The sequence below is a fragment of the Solanum dulcamara genome, chromosome 11 (assembly GCF_947179165.1).
Source record: "Solanum dulcamara chromosome 11, daSolDulc1.2, whole genome shotgun sequence".
Lineage (NCBI taxonomy): Eukaryota > Viridiplantae > Streptophyta > Magnoliopsida > Solanales > Solanaceae > Solanum > Solanum dulcamara.
The window spans coordinates 47,465,942-47,489,261 of NC_077247.1; the positions used below are offsets into that span (position 1 = coordinate 47,465,942).

Consider the following 23,320-nt stretch of genomic DNA (forward strand, 5'->3'; position numbering starts at 1 on the left):
TTTTTTAACCATGAAAACCTTCACTTTTTGAAACCACCAATTTGGTGGTATTCCATTGTTTACTTATTATTATTTTTCAATTATACCCTTAATTTTTAATAATTTCAATTTACCCTTTATTCTTTAGTAAACGCTACCCTAATATATTTACTACTTTCACTATCATATTACTCATTCTCCTCAACAATAATTTTTGAAGCATCTACACAATCTTGATTTTCCTTGTTCATAAAATCCTCATTCTGGAAATAATCATCTTCAAAGAGGAAGTGGGCCTTCTTTATGCTTCTGGGAGTTACGATCATTTAATCTGATGGTCAAAACTATCTTCTCCGTGATGCAATTTCCAACATTGTCCGTGTTAACTTTTTGAGACTGTACCCTGAGAAAAGAACAACATTCTTCTTAAAAATTCAAATCATTGAAGGAAAAGATTAAGCGAGAAAACATTTTTACAAACATAATATTGTACAATACAATATCATATTATATCATATATTATGAAATCACGAGATATTACCATCCAAATATAGGGTTAGAGGTGGGCCTCTATTGTTAAAATGGGTCCATGAATGACACGGGACCTTTTTGAAGTTAGTGACCACACGAGTCGGTGAAAAGTTCAAAAAGGAATATTGTCAAATAAATAAACCAAAAATCACTCGGAGAAGAAGAAAAAAAGGGAGTACAGGTAACGGCGCCGTGAAGCTGGAAATAATGATTAATGGGGCGCGTGGAATCTCATAGGTCCCACCAGGCACCTTCAGAATAACGTTTACACCCATTTTCCTCATGCACAAATTAATTAACAAGCGGCCAATAAAAAAAGTAATTAATTATATAATATATAGAATAATTAATTGATTTATTGTTTATCTATATAGCTAAAAAGAAAATATGTCACATACATTAAGATAATATCATATTTATAATTTGATTTCCACGTAATTTTCTACCACATAATTTATCTAGAGAGGTAAATTTGAAACATGAAATGACGGCCGGGCTTGTAGTAAGGGTTATAGTAGTAAATAAGGTGACAACAAATCTGCCTGCTATATTGGGCCTGACGCTTTATTAGGTACCTATCCATTAAAATTTTTAAAAGTAAATTATTAAGAAAAAAAAAAAAAACTTGAAATGAAAAAAGTTAGGTGTTGCGTGTCTTACTTTTTTTAAAAAAAAAAATAATAAGGTGTGGTCCACTCCACTCTGATTCTCATCGACTTATTGTTTAATGTGTGTGCAGTGCAGTACTACTGCTGGAAATTCACTGTTTAATGCGTCATCTCATTTTGTTTTCTCACTTCCAATACGTGTTATTTTCTCACTTTCCTGCCAAAAATACATAGACCATCAAAATACGAATCAAATCTGGACAAGTAAGATATAAAATTCGTTTGGGTCATAACTTTTTTTAATTTTTTTATAAAAATATTATTGAAAAATCATAGTTCCATCATAAAAATTTCAAATATAATTTTAAATTTATCTTTGAAATTTGAAAAACACTCGTAATCTTGTTTTTACTTTCACTTTTCCTATCAAAATTCACCCTAAACTTTATTTTTATAAATATAATTTTATTTAAATTATATTTCATGATTTTTTTAGAAAAAATACATTTAAACAACTAAATATATTTCTAAAAATTATAATCAAACACAATTTCAACTTTAGAAATTTAAAATAAAATGAAAAATTATTTGTAATGCTCCCTCTCGTCCAGTGGCGAAGCCACTTGGGGTTAAAGGTTCATCTGAACCTCCTTCGACAAAAAATTATATTATTTATATATGGTTAAAATAAATTTTTATAAATATTTAGTAGATGTTGAACCCCGTTCAACTAATTCATATGTCTACTTCTTCAGTTTTTGAACTTCCTTAGTCAAAATTTTGGTTCCGCCACTGCTCTCATCCATATTGAATGTATTGTTGAAATTTTTTTCATAGTTCAAAATGAGTGAATTTTTCAATGCTCAAGAGAATTGTTAGGGACTTTTTTCAATATTTTTACCTTTCTTTTTAATATTTATGAATATTTAAATGGGTAATAGTGAAAGATAACATTTAATTTTTGTACTTAAATATTTTTATTAAGAGGAGTGTGATGTGTCATACCCCAATGATTAAGTTAATATGGACTAAAAGAAATAGTATGTAGTAGCTCGTATAGGTAGAATGTAACAAAATATTAATTGTTAATTTTATGATCATAAACACATAATTACATAAAATTAAAATTAAAAAATTATTAAAAAGAAAAAAAGGAACATTATTTTAAAACAGATTATAAAGAATAAGACGAATAAATTGAAGTAGATAAAATATTTTACATAGTTACAATGTAAATCAGTTTTTCTACCTCTGCAAAATGATGGTAAAATTTGCGTAATACTTTATCTTTTCTCAACTTTAGAATTTTCCATTTAAAATTTAGTTAATTGTACATTTGTACGTTCACCTACCTTTCAAATTTCAATTGGTTCTCTGCATGAAATATTTACGTAATCTTCTTTCTATTCTTGTTTCTTATCTATGTAGAGCCCACCACATTGCTTGTTTTAAAATATAAAAAAAAAAGTAGCTTTTGGTGACAACTCGAAAATTATTTCATTTTTGTAACGTTTCCTTACTCCTATATAATCTATGACTTGTCCAGTGTTTGCTGCGTTTGCTGGAAATAGAGACATTTTTTTTTCTTTTTGACCAATTCAACACACAATGATTGTGTTACAAATTCTATAGTATTAATTAATTTATCAAAGTTAAATAATTTTAAAGTTAAAACAGAAAAATGTTAAATAATTAAAGCTAAAACAGCAAAATGTTTGACTAACCTATGAGGACAAGACGCCCCATTAATTACACTATACCATATACTTTTAATATTACACCTAAACTGTCATTGTCATTTCCTTTAATATCACACTAAAACAGTCATTATAATCATTTAATTGATACCATTTATCAGCTGCATGCATGCTACTGGTAAATCTTGTTAAAGAGTAGACAGGTGCTACAAAAGATTTCTTTTGTATGAATATCTTTTCTTGGTATGAAAAGCTTTATTGTTTTTTAATACTTTATTGACAGACATTACATTTTTTTAATCATTATGTAATGTTTGTGCTTATTAATTACTCCATTTGGTTAAAGAACTACTCCATCCTTTTAATCAAAATGGTATAAATCTTTTCTTTACATGGATATTTTGTGGAATTAAAATTAAAAAGACTGGACCCACAAATACTGATATATAGATACTTAAAATAATTCAAAATATGTTGGAAAAAATCAAGCTTTAATTAAGCATTCACTAACCTTTTGTTATGTCTTCCTTTAAGCTGTATTTTTTTTTCCTACCATATATTGTGGGGCTTGGATCCATAATGTGATGTTTATAAGTTTCAACCATGATCAAAACTAAATTAAATACAATTCACTTTTTTTTAACTCCTTTGACACTCATATATTTATAAACGTTTGTTGAATGTCATAATATATATACAAGTCTAGACAAAATATTTTGTGTTATTGCATGTAATTTAATTGTGTATTAACATTATAATGCACTTAAATTCATATTATATAACCTACATATAGCCCCACCAATACCCCATTCTCATAAAGCCAGAAAAATAAGACCTTATCCCTTAATAACCCTAAATTCTGGGGATTAATTTCTTGGTCCCCAAAAAAAGAAAAAGTTCTTGGTCCCCCAATACCTTCAATGGGTTACATTCTATCAATCAAATACCTTTCTACTATAATCTATTTTGCAGTCTATTTTATGACTTATTTTTTAACGTTACTACTGTTTTTTCTTGTACGTACTCTCAATAAAATGGACCCAACCTAGAATTACGAGACATATATTGAAATAAGATTGAATTTAATGGTGTACATATTTACTATTTTTTTATAACGTTACTATTCTTTTTTCCTAGTTGCATTCTGGCGTACATAAAATTTATTAAATTAATTCTATTAGAATAATTGTATGTTTTAGTGTTTCCATTACAAAATCAACAAAGAACGTTGGAAACAAAACAAAGTTTTTGTGTTCGAATTTCTTAATTAGTACTCATATGAAAGAAGTAGTAGCCATGTCAGAATTTTCAGAGATTTAAAATATAAAAAATTTAAACACATAAAAAGGTTTGAGAAAATTTAATATCTATTTTATATACATTAGAAAGATAATTTTAAACATTAATCATACAATATAATTTATCAGAAATTTTTGATGAATCCCTTTTACTCACCCCCCGCCCCCACCAACACCAACACCACACACACGATTTAGAAGAATTCATAATACAAGACTAAAGCCCTGAAATTTTACCAAAATGTATAAGTGGTACCACGAAATTAGTACCGGTTTTTATTGAATTGTAGTTAATACTCTCTCAGTCCACCTTTACTTTATTATTTATTAGTATATATTAAAAATAATTATCCAATTTTATTTATTAAATTTAAAAAATTAAAAAATAATTTATCATTTTGTATTCATATTATTTTAGTTATTAGATATTATTCATTTCCCAACACTTAAATAGCTTATATTTAATAAAGGTGATATGATATAATTATTCGATTATTTTATTATTTTTAAAAAAGTTTATCAAATCAAATATGAACATATAGTTAGACTCGTGACACGAATTCGAATTTAATTAAACTCTAATATAAATATCGATCACCCGATAGAGAAATAAATAAATAAATAAAATCATAGGTTTAATTTATTCAAAAATGCAGAAGTGGCACCGAAAGTGTGGGTTTTGGTGGTTGTTTTTTTTGCCAAAAATAAAGTTGTAGCCCTAAACAGTAGTAGAAGTTACACTGATTTTCATCAAAATATTAGTAGTTCGCCTTTTCTTGATTGGATTTTATACCCCACACTTTTTATTCCTTAAACACAATTTCTGTCAATCATCCACCATTTTTAAATCTATTTAATTAGAGCATTCCATGTAATGGATAATTAATAAACAAACTAAGTTAATATCTTACCAACACGTACTCACAATCAAATGGACCGCACTTACCAAGTTCTGTAGTAGCAGAAAGTGTATTGTAATTAGAAAAGTAAAATGATACAATAACATTGTAACTTAATATCCTGCGAGATATTGAAAGTAGTTTTAGGTGTAAAAGAATTTTCGCTGAGTACATTATTGTCTTAAGGTTACTTTACATTTTAATTTGTACTATATGAAGAATGAAATAGGCAGATCTTTTGATACTACGTAAGATTTTCACCCTAATTTAAAATAATAATAATACTTTTCTGCTTTGACCTTTTTTCCATACTGAACTAATTGTAAAGCTCTTCCATGCCCACCTGAAAAGGTGAAATTAAAGATAATGTCTCGAAGCTCTAAGTTAGGACCTTATGTACTGTTTTACACAGCAGTAATTATAGGTTTATTTTTTTTCTAAAATCATTTTTGATCTAACGATTCGTACATACATTTTACTAACGTTATCCTAATAAGACAGTCGGTGATAGAATAATCCATCATATTTGATTATTCTTCGATTGAAGTAAATGCGCAAATTCAATTCTACGTAATAATGAAATTAGACCATAAAGTACTCACATGTACTATAATTTTATGATAATTAAGCGTGCTACAAAAAGATAAGAGAATTAGGATTAAAAAAACAGGTATTTACATAATAATGCTTCCTCCTAATAACACAAATATCTCAAGGAAACTTCTGCTTTTTTTCTTCGTAGTCATAGGAAAATTAGGTATTACCTTTCTCTCAAAAGCTTGAAAATAGAGAGAATGACAAAGTGATAAAAACGAAAAAGGAATTTTCCGCCTCCTCACATCCACAACGGTGGCGGTTCATTCAAGTCAATAGGTAACCCACGTCTCACAATCCCAAAATACATGGCCGTGGAACCACCATCACTCTCTTTCGCCGGCGAAACGCCTGCAACCGGCATGTTCATCTCCGGCGGCGGACCTACTTGTAGAAACTCCCCAATGATAAGCCTGCGTCCGGACGGCGATGTCCACCGGTGATGATCAGAGGGTAGGTTGAGATCGAGAGGTAGAGGAGGAGTGACGGCGGAAGAAGGAGGCGGGGGAGGAGGAGGAGGGAAGTTGGTTTTGGCTTTAGCACCGCGGAGAGAACGGGCGGCGCCGTCGTAAGCGAGTGCGGCTTCTTCTGGAGTGTCGAAAGTGCCTAACCAAACACGAGTTTTCTTCCAGGGGTCACGAATCTCTGCGGCGTAACGACCCCAGGGACGCTTTCTCACTCCTCTGTAGTGACCTTCACGAGTTGAAGCCATGGAAATTGCTGTGGGAGTGGAGAGAGGGAGGGAGGAAAAAGGGGGGAATTTAGAGAGAGAAAAAGAGTGTGCGTGTTGTGTGTGGGGGGTTTTGGTTTTGGGGAGCTAAAAAGAGTATATTTGGGAAGCAGTCGTAATAAAGGGGACCCACGGAGACACCCGTAATCGTCGGCTGGACGGCACGACCTCTATCCTTAAATAGGCAAATATTTAGGTGCACACATATGGTGTCTTTGGTGGCAAGGAAAATGTTTACAAAATGTAACCGATTTTCTTACATGACATTTTTCTTTTGTATTTGTTACCTGACTATCAAATATTAATTTGTTCGATGGTGATCAATTCTCACTTTCAATTCTAAAGCTGTGGTCTTACATTAATTTTATTTATTTATTTATTTATTATTTTTTATTCATTCTTAAAAGCTTCTATCTTTTTAGGATTCTCGGGTTGAAAGCGAGTGTGTTTACCGTCCAAATGATTCACTTTTATTTTAATCTATACATTAATTATACACTCTATTGTATATTGAGATGTGTAATAATAATATCATAATTTTTTATGTATTAAAAATATAAATGTTTGTTTTTTAATAAAAAATTTCAATACATGCTTTCAATTGGTTAATGATTTAAAGTAAACACCTGATATAGATAAATTTTCGATTTTTTTATAAAATATGAATAGTATATTTTTTTTATTTAATATAATTCTAATCCATTCTAATTTATGCAATGACTAATGATGTAGTCTTTGTTCTTTCAACTAAGGGTGGGCATGGTATGGTAGATACCGAATATTATATCGAAATCGAAGTTTTTAACACCGTGATTAGAGTTTTATAATATTTGGTATGGTATTTGATATACATTTTTAACAAGTTTGGTATTCGTTATGGTATTTGATATTTATAAATAAAAAAAATTGAAATATCGAATACCATACCGAAGTATATAGTTACATAAAATTCATATATATGTAACTATATAATACTAGCAAATTTATAAAATAGTACCTAATTATTTAGATGTTGAAATTTTGGTTACTCTATCTTTATTTAAATGTTCTTTTTGGGTGACTATTTAACAAAGAGAATTGTTTGTACTTTATTTTGAATATTTTTTACATGTATAAGGTATTAGTATGATATAATTAGACATTTTTTGAAAAGTCAAAATCATAATTATTTATTTTACGAATATATATAAGTTGAAAACTTGGAGTTGACCAAACTATGATAACCGATTTATCGTACCGTAAAATATTAAAATCGACCCATACCAAATTAATTTGATATGATAATAATATAATATTTTCAAAAATCGTAAATCAAAATTACCGAATCAAACTTTTTAATACCGTATCCTACTTGCAACACTGTTCTAATTAAGGTAATTTCAATTAATCTTTTATTTCCACCCACGTTTCTTATGAGACTCTCTCTGAGTATTGATATTGATAAGATTAAGAAACAGACCGAAGTCAAACTACAACATGTAATACTATTTTCTTAAATCATATTTTTAACCTAGTTGAATTCCACTGATCATAAATTGATGGGTATATAATTAGTTGCACCCAAATCACGTGGCTTAATTTGATTCTAGAAAATTCATGTCTACAATTGACCTTTCTCTTTTCTTTTTTCCAATCGAAACTGTGAAATTTTGACGGAGCAGTTGCCCTTCATTTAGAAAATTAAAACACTCTAATCTCCATTATTTGTTTTAGGCTTACTAACACTTCTAGTCTTTCAGTTGTTGAGAATTTGGTTATAGTCTCCATAATGTTTGACTAAGTGTATTAAATATTTAATTAATTGAATTATGTATTTTTGATCTTTCTGGTTTTGAATTGTAATAAACTTATCATAACTATTAATTGTTCCATCATTTAAGTACTCGTGCAATGTCAAAATTGTATTGATACTTATAACTAATGGAGATATAATTTTGTAATCAAATGTAACATACTTTCTATATGAAATTATGAAAATATACATTACATATAAAAATAATTATAGATTATTTATATTAAGTCATATATCATAAAAACTGGATGTAAGATTTACCTATAATTTAGACACAACAGATGTTGTGGTTCCGTTGTTATATTAATAGTATACTTAAGTAATACCTCTCTATCTATACAGGAAAAATTAACTTGATTTCAAGGTATTAATTTGATTTTTTAAATAAATAACAATCATAATAATATATATAATATACTATAGCAAATACAGAGTAATAGAGAAATTTTAATATGAGATTTCAGTTTTTTCTCTGGAAAGAAACTATAATTAAATAAGTCCTAAATATTTCCTACATTTCATTTTACGTAATGGTGCTCGACACAAACGCGATAAGGGAACCGCACGTCTAGTCGTTAACTCTTCGCACCGCTGCTGCTGTTTCTAGGACCAATCGATGCAGCAAAGATGCAATAGCTGGGAACAAAAAAATCATAAAAACGAAAGAAGAACTTATTATATAAAATATATTATTTTATACTTTACATAACTAATATTAATTCGTGTAAGGTATTTTTTTTCCTCACACTACCACAATAATAATATATTTAATAAAATTTTATTTAGTAAAATTTGAAAAGAATAAAAAGAATATCTTAATTCTACCTTTTTTACACTAGTTAGAGGATATTTCCAAAGTTTGTGACGCTAAAAAACGGAATTAAATCGACCAATTTGTCAATTGTGAAAATATATTTTTTATTATTTTTAAAATATTATGCTGATATCTGGTGATATAGGTCATAGTTGAGCTAGTACAATAATATATATTATTAGTATTATATTATATAAACTAAAATGAGAATAGAGGGGGTTATGTATGATTTGTCATATAAGTAGGTGGAGTGCGTATAGAAAAAGAGAGGCGCTGGCTGACAGGACTTTCCACACACATGAGTAGGCCGTGTTATTTTGTCTCTCTATTTGTGTGTTCCTTTTATTTTTTTTCTCGTTGTACGTTATCCATTTTAAAATTTGATTCATATAAATTTTCATCAGGCAGGATTTTTTATGAGGAGTAATATTTTTTTTAAAAAAAATGTATATACAAAACTTGAGTTTGAGACTCATGATTAAAAGGGAGCAGCCCATTTAATACATCAGGGGTACATTTGTGTGCTTTGTTTGGTACACAGAAAATAGTAATTTCATGATAAATTTAGAGTTAATTTTATTTTATGTTTAATTTGAGATATTAATTAAATAAAAATTATTTTAGGTCATTTTCAATTCATGCCAAATTTTACACCAAATGCTATATTTGGTGCCAAATTTAATGCTAAACTATTCATCACACTAATTGTCCTATATTAATATTTTATTATATAATATTTTAAATTAAATAGTATATAAATTGGTATGTTTTCATTAAAAAATTTATTAGTTTTACGTGATATATTTATAATATTAATTTTAGATTAAAATTTTAATTTTTTTATATATTATTTTCCTTTACTTGAATTTAATTTATGTTAATTCTACTATAAATTTGAATTGGATATAAGTACAATTAACCTTGATAAAAATTAAATTTGCAAAAATATAAATTGATGGATAAATAATACAATGTACTTTAGAACTATCGAAAATAATAAACATTCAACAAACTTTTTCGACATAAGAAATTAAGGACAAAGAAATTCATTTTGAACTACGTAATGCATTAATAGAGCATTTATGGGATCACCGTATTGATCTTGGAAGCTTAATATTCATGTAGAACTTAAAATAAAATTTATAGTTGTGTAATATTTATTTAATTTTATTTCGTTAATGATTTCACATTTATTTGTGTTATCCATTATTATGTATAATATGTAATATTTGTTAGAAATATATATTATTTAAAAAATTATGATATAAAATAATTTTATATTAAACGTCTATAATTTAAAATAATATAAAAATTATATAGAATGCTTTTTAAAAATAATTTTATTTTATGAAATAAAAAAATGTAAAAGAAATAAAAAATAATAAATAAAGTAAGAAGTAACAATATAATAATAAAGAGAGAAAAAATATTTTTTAATATAAAATTTAGTACAATCGATTGAAATTGATTTATATCAAATTTAATGTCAGCGTAGGAGATCCCCTTGCAGATTAATGTGATTATTTTTCCGGACATAAAATAATTTTATGAAATATTGTAACACATGGATATTCTTACTTATCCTTTTCCCATTTAGGGTCCTATCCAATGGTGGAGTCTTACATCAGCCCTATTAACCTAGAGTCCCTATACCCTACTATTTCCCCTCCCTGTACGGCGCCTGTTCAGCGGCGCCTCCATCCTTTTTTTCTTTATATTTTTCAATTGTTTATTTATTGCATCATTTTCAATATGCTGACACCCATATTTTTATGCACGGGAAAATCCCTTGTCGCTACGTGTGTAGAACGCTCTATGATAATGAAGGCCCCCTACGCTATGCTAAAGCATTGCACCCTTTTTGTAACATTTTAGTGCAGTATTAATGATTAAAAAATATGTATATATATATATATTCGGGTGACTGAGAGTTGGTAGTATATTTTCTATTAAAAAATGTTACTCAATTTGTATATTTGTCATGAGAGAGGTCAAATCAATTATTTCATATCAACGTCTTTATATACATTTTTTATATAGGACGTATAATTTATAAGCTATTGTGTTGAATTTGATTTATTCGGTACACACGTACAAGATTGCAATTGCGGATTCCGAGCAGTAAGTATTACTGTGCAAATAATGGCGGTAAAGAAATGAACAAGAGAGAGTAGTAATTTGGGTAGGGATGCGTTGTCAAGAAACGAATGGATATATAGGTATAGGTACAAACAAACAATAAATAAATAAATCGTTTGGTTAAATAAGTGGTTATGAGTGAAAAAAAAAGTCAGGGCAGCACGTGGAGGGGTGTTAGGAGTAGGTGGTGTCTGAATTGAGGAGACAGAGGAGTAGATGTTGGGGTTTAGGGGCCAAATGTGGGCTTCTCTTTACTTTGTTTGTCAATATTTCTTAACTTTATTGACTCGAGCTGTGGTGGACCAGAGCCAAAGTCAGGATTCAGGAGGGAGAGTCAGACTCAGACAGACAGACACAACAACTCAAAATACACCGCACAGTACAGAGATTATGATTTTCTGCTGTTGTTGAATGAGGTCACTGTGTATGTGTATCTCTTCCCTTTCTCTGTTTTTTGAGTGTTGCTTTGGTTTTCCTGTTTAACCACCACACCACACCACACACACACACTGTCTTATCACGCGCATCTTTCTGACCTCTTTTTAATTCAAATACAAAGGATTTTGGCTATTACTCCCTCGCTTTCACGTGTATTGTTCAAATTTAAAAATAAAAGAAATATATTCCTTCGATTTTAGTTTGATTGTCATGTTTTGAATTGACATAAAATTTTAAAAAATAAAGAAGATTTTTTGAACGTTATAATCTTAAATTTAAGATCTATGTATTTAAGGGGTTGTTTGTCGAGTGTATTAACAAAAATAATTGTTTGCAACAAATTTGTGATAGAAAAATATATTTCAATTACGAATAAAATATGTAAAAACATAATTTCATTGATAAAATATGTGGGTACAAATATGTTTGTTCCTTTGATTTTTCTCTCTGAATTTTTTCATAATCCGTGGATCGTTAGTGGCGTATTTCTCGAATTAGAATGATTTGAATTTGATCTCCATCGAGATTCGAAAATCGTTAGTGGCGTATTTTTCGAGCTAGCTAGAATGATTTGAACTTGATCTCAATGAAAGTATTTGTGGATCTTCTTTTAATATTTGATAGTTTGACATATTTTGATACCTTTATGAATATTCTATGAATTTGTGAATTTTCAGGATGTCTTTTCAAAGGAATATAATACCCTTTATATAGGCATGAATTATGATTTATGGTACAGCAGCCTCCAAGAAATCCTAACTGAAATAAGACTATCTTGTAGAGTCTTACAAGATTTCGATGTCTACAAATTTCTCTTACTTCATTGCTCGTCAGAGTGTAGATTTGATGAAGCTCAAAGACAAGATTTGAAGTACTCATTATTTCATCTTTGCGATTTTATAGCTTTAGATTTGCATATTTGATTTGTGAGAAAAGAGATGAAGGACAAATTTGGTCCCACTTGCAACAGATTTTAAAACTTTCTGAATTTCTCCGTGATTTGAGGGTCGTTAGTGGTTTATATCTAGAATTAGGATGATTTGAATTTGCTCTCCATCGTGATTCGAGAGACGTTAGTTGCATATTTCTCGAATTAGTTAGGATGATTTGAACTTGATCTCCATGAAAGGATTTGTGGATCTTCTTGAAGTATTTGATTATCAAGAAGAGATTGACATATTTTGATCTTTTTAGGAATATTAATGAATTTGTAAAATTTTTGAGATGTTTCTTCAAGGGAATATAATGCCCTTTATATAGGCATGAATTACGTTTTAGGATAAAGTAGCCTCCAAGAAATCCTAACTGAAATAAGATTATCTTGTAGAGTTCTACAAAATTTTGATGTCTATAATAATGCATGCATTAAGTTAGTGTATTAGTACTACCTTGTTTAGTACACTTTTTCATGCTATGTATAACTAATGTTTGCATTGGTTCATACACTCTAATGTAATTAAGTTGTGTATTGCTAATATTATGAATTTCTAGGTATTAGCAAGACAATGAGATTTAATGTATGCATTAGTATGGTTAAAGACCAATTACCTCTCAAAACTTTTTTTACATCTTTTAACAAATATTTTTAAAAAACATTATGCGATGTATGCTATTTTTAATACACCAAACCAAACAATGCATAAAAAATATATTTTCATAATTAATACAAACATTATTAATACACTCTCAATATTATTCTTATACACTGTACCAAACAATAATATCATTAGAAAGATCATATTACTTCCGTACTGGTGAACGATTCTTGATGATCAGTGATGACAAGAAGCGTGATTTGACCAGCTGATCTTATACATCATTAGAAACAAAAAAATAAAATTTAAAACATCTGCTTTGGTCTGATTTGATCGAAGTTGGTGGATATGCAATGAATAACCAGTTCATATGTAACAGCCCTTACTGATGCAGTAGATTGAGATGAAAAAGCCACAGGTAAATCTGGGACTAGAACAACTTCTTCACCTTCCCATTCATCAATTAACAGTTATATGGTACATGGTGCAAGTGTAACCAAACTAACAAAAAGAGTGCGAGTAATATACAACATTCTTCCTATTCCTCCAAGATCTCTGTGTATAGATACATTGTATGCAAAACACCATTTGAACTAAGCTTCTATCAAAATATACACATTTTTCCAGTCACAAAGCATCTGGCCGTCTTGTTACTAATCAGTCATGTAAGCAGGGGAGGTCCATTCTCAGCAGCTGCTCGAGTATGTTCGTGACTAAAGCTTCTTGACATTTGTACATCTCGATTGAATTGGGTCCTCGACTTTGCATAAGGAGCATCTCTCGCTGGATTAAAAAGAAATGGATAGCAGTTTAAGAACAGTAACCATAAACAAGCCTAACTTCAAAAATTACAGAGGGGAGCAGTTGATCGTCAGGAATCCAGCATCAACAGAAGTTTGAAATGAGAATCTTACCAGCAATTCTTTGAGCTCGGAGGATATTCTGCCGTCTCTTCCACCAGCATGTTATGCAGGTAGCAATAAGCAGGACAAATACACACGCCCCTAATCCGATCCCAATTTTTGCTCCAACCGTGAGATGTGTTCCGCATGTTGGCAATCCCGGAATACCACAAAGGCCTGCATTATCGGTGAAACTGGAACCATCCACTGTAAGCATTTTATCGTCATAAGTTACAGAAACAACAAGCCAGAAATTTGCAACTTCTGAAATTTCTCAGCGTACACACAAGATGCTGATTTCAGCTTGTAGACTTACTTCAAAGGCCAGATTGAGGCCATCATATTTTGGATAAAATTGGTACATGCTAGTGGAAATTAGTCTAGGACAAGGAATTTATCGAGACAGCATAATGACGATAACCACAGTCAGAAGATGGTCAGACAACTTCTAAGCACAGCAATGTTCTAAAGGCATAGAGAATCATCATGCTACGCAGTACAATTATTTGGCACCACAGAATCTTAAAATAAGAGCAACTATAAAAGATAGAATATTAAAAGATGATTCACCAAGAACAAGCCCTAGGCCAAATAATATAATGAATTAATGATTATAGAAAATATACTTGAATTTAGCCCTGTGCAAGAGCCTTCCACCTAATGCAGCAGGAATCCTTCCAGAGAGCGAGTTGCCATTGAGATTCCTGTAAGTAAACAGTAATTTAATTCTCTTTTATCGAAACAATAAAAAAAAGTAGTTCTATCATTCTTTTGTCTCCAACTGATCAAAAGTTGAAGTATCTTACAGCGTCCGTAATGAGGTCAATTGCCCAAGGCTTTCAGGAATCGATCCATTGAAAAAATTGTATGAGAGATCCCTGTACAAATCTTTGTTAGACACTAACCAGGTAAGATCCAACCCTTTTTTATTACTAGTGGAATATCCTTCACTATTTTGCTAAAATAAGGAATGAGATGGTCTTACATCATTTCTAGCTGAAAAGAGATGTGCAGAGAAATTAATAGTGTTTGTTCTAATGCACAATAAATAATATTCGTTTCACCCTGCTAAAATAAGCGTTGTAACCGTAAGGAATTCTTTTGTTTCTCAGTATGAGCATAATCCTCTATCTTTTATAAATTGTCCTACCCTATTTAAATCTATGAATTACAACGAAAACATAGAGATATATCCAAATTCCAAAGACAGTATATACACTGTATATATACTTCCATAAAGATAACAAGGATGGCTAATATGACTTGTATTTCACAATCCATAAAACTATTAAAATCAACAGTCTTCCCTTTGTAATTTGTATCTTCATTAGCAAAGAAAAAAGAGCTATCATCCCTTATTCCTCATTCCTACCTACTTAAAGCTCTTAACTAATTAATATCAATACGGCAGCACAAAAACCTTTAATTTCAAATTTGATTACCCATTACTCTGGCAGAATAAAAAACTAAATTAATTCTAAAAAGCACATGAAGTTCCAGAAAGATTTACTCACAATGTCTCCAGACTAGTTACCATTCCCAATGTCGTTGGAATAGGCCCATGAATGCTGTTCCCACTTAGATTTCTGTAAAAACGCACACAAGGAAAGCATGGTCAAAGTAGATCATATTTAGAAATGGTTGTTTCCAGTTTCCACTACTACAAGCAAGAATGGAGCATTAAGAAAAGAGGGATGCTTAGAAGTCATGTATTGCTTCATAACATGTATTTGCCTTAGGCAACACATATTCCCCAAAATAAAAAGAATTTGCAAGCTGTGTTTCTAACTTACATGCTCTGAAGATGACGCAATCGAGAAATTTCATTTGGTAAGAAGCCTCTTAAACCTTGGTTGTCCAAGCCACTGTCCTTGCAGGTAAACCAGTTGGAAAAAGAAAAAGAGTTAAAGATGATTATGCAGAGAAAATTCAGAGCATTCACATAGTATCAAGAAAAGTAATACAAACCTTAGGAAAATGATAAGTTTTGGTCAAAAACAATTACTGAAGAATGTAAAGATAGAAGGGGACATTTATCTAGCAAATAGCAAAAACGTTAATCCATATTTTCAGGAAAATACAGTCACTATGAACCAATCAAACTTATAGAGACTATGCATTAGAACAGAAGAAATGGAGACACCATGTTTTGCTATTGTAGATTTCTAGTAACAGGATTTACTGCGACAAATATGTGGCTCCTCTAAAAAATTCGTTACACAAAGCTTGCAAGAAAAAACCACACAATATTAAAGTGTAGGCATGCTAACATGCATATTTTGAATATTGAGGACACCAAACAGGAAAAGCATCTTGATAACAAAATGCAATATCATACTGTCATAGTGGGACCAAGAAATGAGATCAGAAATATATGGATTTATGAGAATTTTGACATTGATGGAGAAAATAACAAACTCTTTATCTCATTTTTTATGAAATTAAAAATGTACAGTAAAAAGCTTTCAACTATCACCATATCACATAAGTTTAATTTTAAGACCCAATAGATAAAACAATTTGATACTCAAGTTACAAATTTTGACCATGAGGGAAGATGGGGATGGTTACTTTGGCAATCGATATTATGCAACCAGAAGTTCCTGGCTAATTCACTGCTATCCTGTTCCCCCAGTTCCACATGGGCTTTCTGGTCTAGACAGAGATATGTGCCCTTGATCTCCACGACGAATCAGCCCTGTCCTCTTTCTCATTCCCTTTTTTCATAAACACAATCCTTCCCTCATTGCCGCAACTTCCCTTTCTGGCCCCTGCCACCATTCTTTCTCACTTTCCCCTTTCACAGCCTCCCCCCCTCCCCCTAGTCCTTTGCTCTTCACAGTCCCAATATTCCACCTCATTGCCACATTTCACTTTCACACTCAACTTGGCTTTCCCTACTTATGTGTAATGAACTGTATTAATTAGTGAAATGCATAAAGCAGAGAAAGCCAAGTTGTTCAACAACTTACCACCAGAGCCATGTTAGACTGAGGTGCGGAACTTAGGGAAAGAATACAAAGCAAACGGGTGTTTGAGTATGTGTGCGCGAGCATATGTTTATAAGATGAAAAATTTCTATAGCTGCAAGGTTCTCTAATTGAGAAAAGTGATTGTAAAGCTGCCCACGTTTTCCGTTTTCCTTTTGAGGGGGGGGGGGGAGGATATTTATCTTGGGTTGATTCATGATTGATCAGAAAATTCACACACAGTGGAGACCAAGTTGTCCAGAAACTTGTCAACCAAAACCAAGTTTGAGGTGGGGTGCTTAACTGAAGATTACAAATAAAATACATGGTGTATGTAAGTGATATTTGAATATGCCCATGCACATACCATATGCCCGACCACACAAACATACATATAGATAGAAACTTCTATATCTAAGAGCAAGCTTATCTACGTACATCCCATCGATGACCCATTTATTGCTAGTTTTGTCAAATTGACAATCTGCTCCACTCCAGGGATGTTGTTGGGGCACACATGGATCACCGTTCCATCCAAGCCGAAGGGGAAGTCCAAGTGCATTCTTTAGCGACTGCAAACCCCTGACTGCAGAAGTAAAGAAGGATAAAATTGTATCAACAATCGTTCAGATAACTTCCAATCTTCCATAATCAGAGCAGTAGAATGATAATGGCACAAGCTGGACTAATGAGTCAAAAAAAAGAACACAATACTACTTTTGGCTATTTTCTATAGCATAACAAAACGAGAAAGCTATCGCCTATCCCATGCGTAAAACTTGTACAAACTTTTGTCTTCATCTTTCTTTCCCAATTTAAACTCTGAACAAGCATCCAAGAAATGTTAGTGGAAATTTTTTAACTTACGTACCTTCATCAAGTAACGTTTTAGATTCAGCTATTATAACCTCAAAAATTTCAATAGCACTTATTATAGCATGAGTTCCATTTCTTGGATGCAGTGTGACTGTCAAGGTCCTGCCACTGACTGGAACTGTTGTGTTCAGAACAAGAGCACTGTTAACACCCCCAGCCATCTTCACAATGTCGACAGCTGGAAATACAGTGTCACCATTGATTAAAATGTCCATGACCCTCTGTCCCGCAGATGTAACTGAAGGATCAATTTCCGCAAAGTGTAACCATACAGAGTACTTTTTATTGGGATCGACATCCATTGTGTATGTTAATTCTGGCTCATTGTCAGTGCTAAGAAGAGCAGTTTGATAAATAGATCCTGGATAGAAGTTTGGTGCTTTGGAAGTTGACTTTGTACTGTTTTTGGTAGAAATGCGACGATCAGAATTTTGGCCAAATGTCTTGATTGAACTCCAAAACCGATCACCACCCCAATGATCACCACTGTAGTCAACATCAAACAGTGATTCCTGAGCACCACAGCTGAGTCTTTTGACAGTTCTGATAATTGTCCCTTTACCAAAGTCAGGACCAAAATAGTATGCTCTGTCATCTACTTGGAGAATTTCAATTGCAAGTATAGCTGGATCTCCATGACCCGTGCTGTGAAAGCAAAGAGAGGCAGTACCATCATCAAGAAAAATAAGTGTTTCAACAAATACTCGTTCATCGTCATGATTGCTCCAACCAGATGGCAAAGTATAAACCAAGGTGCCTTCAACAGAAACATCAAACAGTGGTTCATTATCAAAGCTTGGTTCTACAACCGATCCAAAGAATATCCTCACTGAATAGTGGCCATCGGGAACTCTCTTGATATTGTAACAATTCTCAGGTCCCTCCGATAACGGGAAATACCGTAGCGTAGTGAGTTGAGGCGTAATGAAACTTGGGGTTGTTCCATTGATAGGTATCCCTCCTGTATATGCAAAATCCTTATACCAGAGAGTCTTTGTAGGGGCAGTATGAACATCATGTCGAGCTCCACAGCTTATTCGCATTACGTATGGTTCTGCAGTGAATAAACAGTAGAATGAACAAAATGCCAACTTGGAGGCTAATGTGTAATAGCCAAGAAGCAAATTTTTGAATATGATGAAATAAAAGCGCTAGATATCCAGAAAAGGAGAACAGACACACTAAAGCCCACCTCAAATATCAGCATTGGACTAACTTTAACCTTCCAAATGTTACACCGCTTGAATGCACTTGAAAGCTTTTTTTATTGAAAAAAATGTAGTCCTAGAGGTACTTGACAAGTTTATCAAACTTTACACTTGAGAGGAAGCAGGAGCAACTTGAATATTTGAGATGGAATAGTGTTTATTTTTCACTAATGTTACATTAAATCGAAGCCCTTTTAAAGCTTATCGTTAACGGGAAAAAAGTAGACCTAAAGAGGCTCAGCAGATTTCTGAGTCTACTCTAATTTGTTCCTCCTACGATTCAGCATTCCACAACCAGAAAAATCATGCTCACTGCCTCTCAAACCCGACTTCCAAGTTCCACCCCTAAACTAAAAAAGAGCCAAAGGAAAACGTAACCTAAAAACTAAGTGCAATTGTGCAACAAGAAAACATTACAAAATGTTTTACTCATTTATAGAACAGTAATGCACATAGGGATAAACGCGTCATTTAAAGACCCCTTAAGTTGATTTAAAAGGCATAGATCTAGTAGTGGAATGAATTGGGCCCAAGTAGAGTGGAATGCATATAGACAATTCATATATCTAACCACAACATGTTGTACTCGAATCGAAGGTCCTCCGAAAACAGCCTCTTTATCTCCCTCCGTGAGGTATGGGTATGATCTGCGTCCACTCCACCCTCCCCAAACCCCACTTATGGGATTTCACTGGGTATGTGTATGTCATTGTTGTTGTTGTTGTTATATAGCTAACCACAACTGTTCTGAGCTGATTCGGGGGATTGAACCGCAGTTATAGACTCATTTCCTTGTCTATGAGCACCCGACAAACCATCTTAACTTCTTATAAGGATCACGAGAGCTTAAAAAGTAAAAAACAGTTTACAGATTTGAGACTGAAGATACCTATCAATGCAATTCCAACTATATTGATTATCATACATGTACAAATTATAGTAGTAGGGATCTTCTCCCCTTAAATCCATTACTAAGATAACTATAAAAAGAACTTTCTAGTTCACTCATAAAAGAATAATATCATTAACAGCAAAACTAAAATCAAAGCAAGTCCATTACAAAATCCCAATTAATAAGCAATATAATTCCATTACTACATCTAAAACAAATCTACATAAGCTAATAAAAAGGGTCACTACTTGCAAATAAGACAAGTAGATCCCAAAAAAAGCAAGTCTTCTTTTACTAAAGAAACCCAGTAAAATTAGTTGACCCATTTCACATTACAAGCAAAAGGAAAAAGGGCTGACCATGGCGAGAGCAGACAAGCTGAAGAGCCACGCAGAAGCAAAGAAACAAGAAAAAATAGTGAAATCTCAGCATTTCTGACTCCAAATGCTACTTGGATTTCCTTCAATTTCTTGTGTTTTCTTCTTCTACAAACTCATTGCGTTCATACTCAAAGCTTGTACTGCTTCCCTTGTTGTTTTCTGGGCACTAATTATACCATAATAATCAGTGAGTGATAATGGGAGACGTTCTGTGCAGGTAAAGATAGTAAAGGAAAGTCGAATATTTTATTCTTTTTATTTATTTTTCTTAATTGATATTGACCCGTGAATGGGCATTGTTAATATGCTTACAAGTCCACCGCTTACACTGAAGCTTCAATTATTACTCACTAATAATCTCTATAATAGGTTTGCTCTCTTCATTTTTTTTCACTTCAACTTATTAGAGTGTATTTTTTTTCATTAAAGAGTTAAGTTTTAAGCATTAACGCTAGTATAAAATTTATCTACACAAGTAATTAACTTGATAACATTGTGAGTTATTGATAAATTATCTTATAACAAAACAGTAAATTACACTGATAATGCAAAAATAATATTGAACCATCAGTATATAATTTAAATGCTTCATTAAATGAATATTTGAAATATGGCGGAATCATCGATGACCTTCTAAAATTGGCATCAACTTCCACTTAGAAACTTCAACTAAGCTTTGTTCATTTTAGACACCTCAAGTAAGGTTCCGATATGTCATTTTGACACTTTTTTTTACAATCACCAAATATCTAAAGTGTGTGTAATACACTTGCCGATGATGTGTCAAAGTGACCAATTAAATGAAGACATGTGGCATATATATCAAAAATAATTTTAAAATAGTGACTTTTGAGTAGAAAAAAAGTGGCCATTAACTTAATGACATATGCCATTTTTTACCCAAATAATAATTTAAAAAAAAGAAGAAATTCATCTTCTAATAAAAAGTGATTTTTGAAAAAAAAAAAAACCACCCCCACCTAGTTGTCTTCTTCACCCACCCCACTCAGTCGTTGTCGTCTTTTCCACCTCCACCCACCCCAACCCCAACTCCTTCCCCACCCATATTGTCTTCTCAAGAAACACTATCAAAAGAAACTATTTTGAAAAATTAATTTTACAAAGATATAATTTTTTTTACTTTACTTTTAAAAAATCAATTACTAATTAACAATAGAAGGAAAACAAGAACTAGATCTAGACAATGACAATGAGATTACAAAATCAAGGTCCAAAGTTATAGAGGAAAACATCTAGAAAATGGAGAAGAAGAAGAACAACAAGAAAAAAAATTAAAATAATATTGTTTTTTTAAAAATTGTCTTCACGCGCTCAAAATGGGTGCATCACAAGCAATGTGCCAAGTCAGCACAAAGTGTCAAAATGACATATCAGAACCTTACTTGACGTGTCTAAAATGAATAAAACTTAGTTGAGGTGTCTAAGTGAAAATTGGTGCCAACTTTAGGGGGCCATCGAAGCCTTCGTAAACTCATTGTCGGTTTCTATCGTAGTGGAGGTTGCTGTGAGGAGATCCTTGTGCCAGTGAAGATTGCTTCCAATGATCGGGAAATCCAAAATACAAAAAAAAGCATAAACTCCTATAAAAGTGGAATTTGGTTTTTTATGGATCCGCCTTGAAATATTATCAAAAAAGAATATGATGATGAAGCTTTTAGAAGTATGTAATGACCACAAAATCATGTATATAAGAAACTTTTGAACTTTGACATAAGTACTTGTTTCTAAAATCATTTGATAATTATTATATCTCTCTATATATATATTGACTAAGTGTTTGCATGTAAGAAGTAATTATTATAAGATTTTATAATTAAACAATAAATTATAGTAATATTAGTGATAAATTGGACAAAGGCAAGTGATGCGAGTGCATGGGATGACCATGAACCTGCGTCACAACATGGCTAGGCGATGCTAACGATTTTATTTTTATTTATTTTCACTTCCTGTAACTGCTTTCTTACATATTCTTCTTGTCAATTATTAGAAGACAAAAGCTACCGACGTGATAATAAAATATAAAATTAAAAAGTGAGTTTCGCCCCGTAATTTTGCAGTAACTACATCATTGACCACAATAAAGAATAAAATAAATTTGACATTTGAGACTGAAATGCCTCGACTATTGCAGTTTAGACCCTTCAATTGTAAACAAAGCGCCAAGTTGCCATGAATCACTCCAATTTGATTATATTAAATTCCTTAATTATAGCTCAAAATCGCATTATGTTCTCATCTTTACCTTTTATATATAATTTTAGAGGAAATTACACAAATCTTTCAATGAGATTTCGACTTGTAACGTATCTCTCTAATGGTTTTTCCATGTTACACAAATTTTCCTCTTTCTTGTTTTGTGTAACAAAAATATATTGTAATCAACAAATAGATAAATTGGTCCATTATATTATGTATTAGTTTTATGATTTAATGTGCAAAACGTAAAATTAATCGTGCTCTACGGTACTGGATAAAGTTATTTGATACATGTGTTGGTAGAAGATAGCAGATACCTGTGAAATTAGTCGACGTGTGAGTAAGTTGGCTTGAATACCACCGTTATAAAAAGAAACCTAGTTGAACTCTCTTTAATTGGACTATAATTTGTTCCAAACAGTGTTGGTTAAATGGATTGGATTAACATGTAGAATAAAAACATTTTGAGTGAAAACACCATGAAAGAAATGCTTCTAGCTAGGTATAATATTGGTAATTTTGATCTAGAGATGATCATGATCAGATATATGATATCACAGATTCTTTTGCACTAATATGTGAAGACCTGCAAGTTATTATAACGTAATGAAGACCATGTGACTCTCACAACTATTATGACTTTTAACTTCACATCACTAATACTCCAATCAACGAGTAGACATTACTCCTATCAAAGCTCTATCTGATTTGCCGACATTATTATCAATCTTAAATAAATAGTCTTACCAAACACAAATTAAGTGTCATGTGGACACTATATTGTGCTTTATCATCATAATGCTTGTGGTTTGGTAGATG

The 23,320-nt window shown here is 31.7% G+C and overlaps 2 protein-coding genes across 3 annotated transcripts; both read right to left on the reverse strand.

The window, feature by feature from the left end:
- Positions 1 to 5,576: 5,576 nt before the first annotated feature.
- LOC129873502 (ethylene-responsive transcription factor 12-like) lies at positions 5,577 to 6,482 on the reverse strand. Its single transcript, XM_055948612.1, has one exon. It carries the CDS (start codon positions 6,316 to 6,318, stop codon positions 5,848 to 5,850), a length of 471 nt encoding a protein of 156 aa, XP_055804587.1. The 5' UTR covers positions 6,319 to 6,482; the 3' UTR covers positions 5,577 to 5,847.
- A 6,997-nt stretch (positions 6,483 to 13,479) lies between these two features.
- LOC129873109 (receptor-like protein 4) lies at positions 13,480 to 20,510 on the reverse strand. Of its 2 annotated transcripts, XM_055948117.1 has the most exons (9): positions 20,261 to 20,507; positions 17,797 to 18,855; positions 17,364 to 17,511; positions 15,750 to 15,821; positions 15,471 to 15,542; positions 14,763 to 14,834; positions 14,583 to 14,660; positions 13,969 to 14,150; positions 13,480 to 13,837 (listed from the first exon to the last, which is right to left on the reverse strand). In XM_055948117.1, exons 1-9 carry the CDS (start codon positions 20,331 to 20,333, stop codon positions 13,716 to 13,718), a joined length of 1,878 nt encoding a protein of 625 aa, XP_055804092.1. In that variant the 5' UTR covers positions 20,334 to 20,507; the 3' UTR covers positions 13,480 to 13,715. The 2 variants fall into 2 exon arrangements, with proteins under 2 accessions (XP_055804092.1, XP_055804093.1); XM_055948118.1 differs by lacking the exon at positions 13,480 to 13,837 and having other exon boundaries at positions 13,987 to 14,163; positions 20,261 to 20,510.
- Between the last annotated feature and the right edge of the window lie 2,810 nt (positions 20,511 to 23,320).

Coding starts and splice junctions, on each gene's coding strand:
- LOC129873502 (XM_055948612.1), bottom strand. CDS start 6,318: ATGGCTTCAACTCGTGAAGGTCACTACAGAGGAGTGAGAAAGCGTCCC.
- LOC129873109 (XM_055948117.1), bottom strand. CDS start 20,333: ATGCTGAGATTTCACTATTTTTTCTTGTTTCTTTGCTTCTGCGTGGCT. Junction 18,856..20,260: donor GCTTGTCTGCTCTCGCCATG/GTCAGCCCTTTT, acceptor TATTCACTGCAG/AACCATACGTAATGCGAATA. Junction 17,512..17,796: donor TAAAACGTTACTTGATGAAG/GTACGTAAGTTA, acceptor TTACTTCTGCAG/TCAGGGGTTTGCAGTCGCTA.